Below are 5158 nucleotides of genomic sequence, written 5' to 3'. Positions count from 1 at the left end.
GGAAAACCAAAAAAAAAAAAAAAAAAAAAAAAAATAGAAGAGTACCTGCCTTGAAATAGAGACACAGATGTAGAGAACAAACGTTTGGACACCAAGGGGGGAAAGCAGGGTGGGTGGTGGTGGGATGAATTGGGATATTGGGAATGACATATATACACTAATATGTATAAAATAGATAACTAATAAGAACCTGCTGTGTAAAAAATAAATTAAAAAAAAGAGTACCTGCCTTGTGAGATCATTCATGTAACACATTCAGTGCACTGCATGGATCAGAATAAGCACTCAGTAAATATTTCCTGCTACTATTACTAATGTAATGATGGCTATCACTATTAGTAAGTTAGGAAATCAGCTAGGTGCCAGGGATATAAAAGATAAAAGACATAATCTTACCATCTGAAGCTCAGTAAGGAAAAAAAAACATTAAAATACAGTGTAGGGCTTCCCTGGTGGTGCAGTGGTTAAGAATCCACCTGTCAATTCAAGGGACACGGGTTCGAGCCCTGGTCCAGGAAGGTCTCACATGCCGTGGAACAACTAAGCCCGTGCACCAAAACTACTGAGCCTGTACTCTAGAGCCCACAAGCCACAACTCTGGAGCCCGAGTGCCACAACTACTGAAGCCTGTGTGCCTAGAGTCCGTGCTCCACAACAAAGAGAAGCCACCACAATGAAAAGCCCGTGCACTGCAGCGAAGAGTAGCCCCCGCTCACCACAACTAGAGAAAGCCCGTGCGCAGTAACGAAGACCCAATGCAGGTTAAATAAATAAATAAATAAAATTTATATTTAAAAAAATACAGTGTAAAGCACATGTAGTAGGGTTTCTTACCAGAAGGGTGCCTACCAGTGATTGCATTTTAATGAGACTCTCTATGCAGCCCGGGACAAAAAAAAAAAAAAAAAAAATTCATCTTGGGATTGCTGAGCCTCCTACATCCTTATTGGTTGGGGTCAAGTAAGTACCTCTGTTTGCAAGAAAGGTATCAGGAAACTGCCTGTTTTTAGTTTTTTTGTTTTGTTTTGTTTTGTTTTGTTTTCCAAAGGAGTTAGTTACCAGTGAGGAATAGAACAATGATAGCTCTAAATCCTCAAGGTGGTGAAAGCTAGAACCAGCCCTGATGTAGCACTCCTGGGCATGGAAAGAGCTGATCACTTTGGAATCTGACACCTGGAGCCTAAACTGGCTGAGGAGCCTGAGGGCCCTTGGATCAGGGTGCACTGGAAGAGCCCCACTCTGGCCAAGATTCTGACACTGTCACTGACCCCACTGTGCAGGTCCCCCCTGAGGGCAAGACTTTGTCTGTTTACATCTGCTAAGAGCTTTGCTGCCTTGCCCTTGAGCCACCCTTCACTCAGTGGCTGGTGCATAGACATCCTGCAGCTTAACCCGTAAGTCCTCATTGCCACATCTGCCAAGGTGGCTGGGAATTCAGCCATGAGTACTTCCTGTTAGAGAGCTCTGGAGTGTAGGGGCCCATTCCAGAAAATAAGCCAAGCACCTTCTAGGAATCCAGGACACATGGCCAGTGTTGCTGCATTCACCCTTCTGTCTCAGTCATTAGACTGAGCCACCAGACTTCCTTTCAGTTACCTCTTAAGCTCAGCAAATGCTGTAGGCGTAAAGGAGAGGGTGTTGGAGGGAGGATAGTTCACACCTCTGGGTTCTCTACTAGTTTGTGAGACTCAAACATTTGCATCCTAGGGATGAACTGAGTTGTATGCCAAACTGTACGGCATCCTAGTTACTAACATAGTAATAGAAGCATGCATAATCTACAGTAGCATGAAGCAAGGACTGATGAATTCTGTAAGAGGAGCTGTTGGGGGAAGACTTCTGAGTGGTCAGGCCTGAACAGGTTTTGGAAGTATGAGTAGGAGTTTACAATGACAGAAAGGAGGAAGTTAGTTACAGACAGGAACAGCATGGACAAAAGCTTTACTAACCCATGACATAACATGGTATCTTCAGTGAATTCAAAGTAGGTTTGTCCACTCTTCCACAGATTGTTTTGTTGGATTAATTTCTTGTACCAGCATTTACTGATAACCTTCCTTAGCTCTTCACAAAGTACAGGCTTAATATATATAAATATATATAAAGTATAATACTGCCTTGGCCTCAAGGTTAGCACAACCTTAGTCACACTTCTGATAACTAAATAGCTCAACTTTAAAAAAATAAGATGTAAAAATATTCTCAACCAATCATCCTTTCCTATTTCCTATGCTTGCCCACCCCAATCCCCATCCTTCAAAAATCCTAAACACTCAATTTCAAAAGCCAAACATATTAAGAGGCCAGTCTAAGATAGGTGTGGCACAAAACACGTAAAACGAAAAGGCGTTACAGGAAAAGGGTAATGTTAGATGTTTTTGGTCTGGGGGCGATTATAGACAAACAAACAACGTCTAAAACAAGGCTTGAAATTTTTCTTGTTATTTCCTAAGTCTCATCTCAGAGGTTTGTTTTAAATAATCGCATCCTGACGCTCTAAGCACATTGTCCTCAGTAGATCGCCGGGTCGGAGGCGGCACCGAGAATCGGTGAAGGAGTGCAGAACCTGGCTAAGCTGTGGCAGCTCCCGCAATTGCCACGTAGCCAGGGCGTTCGAACTAATTTGACATATAGCAAAGGCTAAGAGACAGGCTGGACTGGATATTTGGGCAAAAGACTCAGGAGGGAACAAGAAGTAAAGAGCAGTGCGGTTCTGGGACGGTGGACAGACAGATGGGAAACAGGTCCCAGGTGGAGCGCGAGAAGGATGCGAGGCTAGGAAGGTCACGCAGCGTCCTGTACCTCGGGAGCGCCGGGTCCAATGGGAAGAGGGCGCGAGTCGCACCTCAACCTGCCCGAGGACGTCACGACGCCGAGGCGGACGCCGGGCCAATGGGAGGCCGTCACAGTCACGGGCGGAGCCCGGAGGAATTGGGCCGGGCTGAGCTGAGACAGTTCGCGGAGTCGTGCGGCCACCGTGGGCGAGGAGAGGGCGAGTGCCTGGTTACGGTCGCCGGCCTGACCTAAGCCTCACGTCCGCCCTGGCCACTTCCCGCATGCTGCAGGCTCCTCCCTGAAAGGCGGCGGCGAGGCGTGGGGGACGCGCCCGGGGACGGCTTGGGGTCGAGGCTTCCAGTCGCCCGCACTTCCTCTTGAGGCGCCCGTGCGCGGCTGTCTCGGCGGGCGGGATGGCGGCGGCGGCCCGGGGTAGCGGCCGCGCATCTGCGCCCCGACTGCTTCTGCTGCTGCTGTTTCCGCTGCTGTGGGCCCCGGCCGGCGTCCGGGCCGTACCCGACGAAGACCTCAGCCACCGGAACAAGGAACCTCCGGCGCCTGCCCAGCAGCTGCAGCAACAGCCCGCGGCCGTGCAGGGCCCCGAGCCGGCCCGGGCTGAGGTGAGCAGGACGGGCCGGGTACCAGGCTCGCCGCCGCCGGAGCGCCGCCCTTGACGCAGGCTGCCAGCGGGGGGAGGGGAGCCCGGCTCCGGCTCCCTAGGGTGGAAGACCGAGGAGTGCGCTTTTCCCGGGTCGGGCCTGGCCTCGCCCGGCTCCTTATGGGGGGAGGGGAGGGGAGAGCAGATCTGGGAGTCCACTGTAAACCTTTAGCTCGGGAGGATAAAGATGCTGCTGAGGAATGGGCGTCTTGTTGATCAGATGTATTCTAGAGAGATGGAAATACTCATCCCAAGTAGAAAGTTTTTAACGGAGGGCAGCAGGGAGGCTTTTCGTATTCTCTGAGAATAATAACATGGGCCATTACATTGTTGAAACAGACTATCCCAAATTGTTTACCAAATTCAGCTTTGCACGACTTGTGATTTTTGCCAAATGTATATGGATAACGAAGCGTGACTCTCACTTTTTTAAAAACGTGCTCTGGCTTGCAGGAAGTAGCCCTTAGGAATGCAGAGGAACAGTCAGTCTTTGACAGTAAGGAGTGCTGCAGCGGTGTGGGATGCCAAGACTAAATTTATAAGTGTACCAGAATCCTGCATTTTGGCCTTCACTAAGTAGATATTAACATCTTAATTTATGTTAATAGAATCAGTCACTAGTGTTCAAAATCTCAGCAGCGTTTTTAAATTTAGTCCCAGTATGGGTCCTGGGCTTTCTCCTCGTTTCCAATTTGAATTCCTGAATCCAGGCCCTCTGTAGTGTCTTCTAGTAGGGGACCGTTTGGCACTCAGTCCTCCCGTATCCACCCCAGGTTACCTTTAGCATGTTCCCACGTAACTAATCTTCCTAAACATTGAATTCCATTTCCTTCTCAGAAATCTTCAGTGAGTTTGCCGGCATAAGGATTTCAGTCCAGCCTCTTCAGCAAGATGTTCAGGCTTTTTGGTGATCCGGCTCCAGTCAACCTCTCTAGGCTTTTTAGTCCTCACTCCCTTGCGCAATCATATGCTGCACTCAAATCCAAGACATGCCGTGTGCTCTGTTGCTAGTCTCTCCAACAAAAGGCCTCTAAATAAAAGGGCTTTAGTGAGCTTGAAGCCTACTGATCAGAACCTTTCCCACCCTTCAAGAACCAGCTGATATCTCCCCTCCGTGAAGACTTCCCTAAAATTTCCGGGCAAAATGTTATTTCTCTCTCCTGCCTGTCACTCGTGGGCTCAGCTGACCTGGCTCACCATTTCCACTTCTGAAATTGAACTGAAATGGTGATTCATGAAATTCATTCTTAGTGTTCATCATTTAGCTTTCTGTCACTTAACTCACTATCATAAGTTTATTTTAAAGCGGTAAATATTTTGGGTTGTGTAACTTTCCAGGCCTTGCATTAAAGTTTTAGTCATATAGTGGTTTTTGAGATACAAATAATGGTAGGTATGCTTATCGATACCTTTTCAGACAGCTAGGAGAAATATAGCCATGTTAAAAAAAAAAGGCAGCAGTATCCAGTGACCATATTTAAGTGTCTTAAGGATACTTGTCTTTAAAACTGGGGACGTGGAGGGAAGGGAGAGGCACAAGATAGTATGATTTTTGTCTTTACTATTTTGATATATTCTTGGTGGTTCTTCTTAGATAGGAATTTACTCTCTTTGTTCTATATTGTAGTAGAATCTAATTATTTTGTTTTAATTATATTTTCACGTAACTTTTTGTTATGGCTCAAGTGTCTTTTTCCCTCTACGGTATTGCAGTATATCGGAAGA

General features: G+C 47.3%; 1 protein-coding gene across 1 annotated transcript in view; it reads left to right on the top strand.

Moving 5' to 3' along the window:
- Positions 1 to 2985: 2985 nt before the first annotated feature.
- Positions 2986 to 5158, top strand: part of TMEM165 (transmembrane protein 165) — a 25505-nt gene continuing 23332 nt past the window's right edge. Inside the window, exon 1 of the mRNA XM_007450265.1 lies at positions 2986 to 3395. Within this exon, the coding sequence (XP_007450327.1) occupies positions 3189 to 3395 (207 nt within the window). The 5' untranslated portion in view covers positions 2986 to 3188. The remainder of the gene's footprint in view (positions 3396 to 5158) is intronic.

This window comes from Lipotes vexillifer, unplaced genomic scaffold (assembly GCF_000442215.2).
Source record: "Lipotes vexillifer unplaced genomic scaffold, Lipotes_vexillifer_v1.1 scaffold1288, whole genome shotgun sequence".
NCBI lineage: Eukaryota > Metazoa > Chordata > Mammalia > Artiodactyla > Lipotidae > Lipotes > Lipotes vexillifer.
The sequence above is the reverse complement of the archived record's forward strand: the minus strand, read 5'-3'. Positions and strand labels throughout refer to the sequence as shown.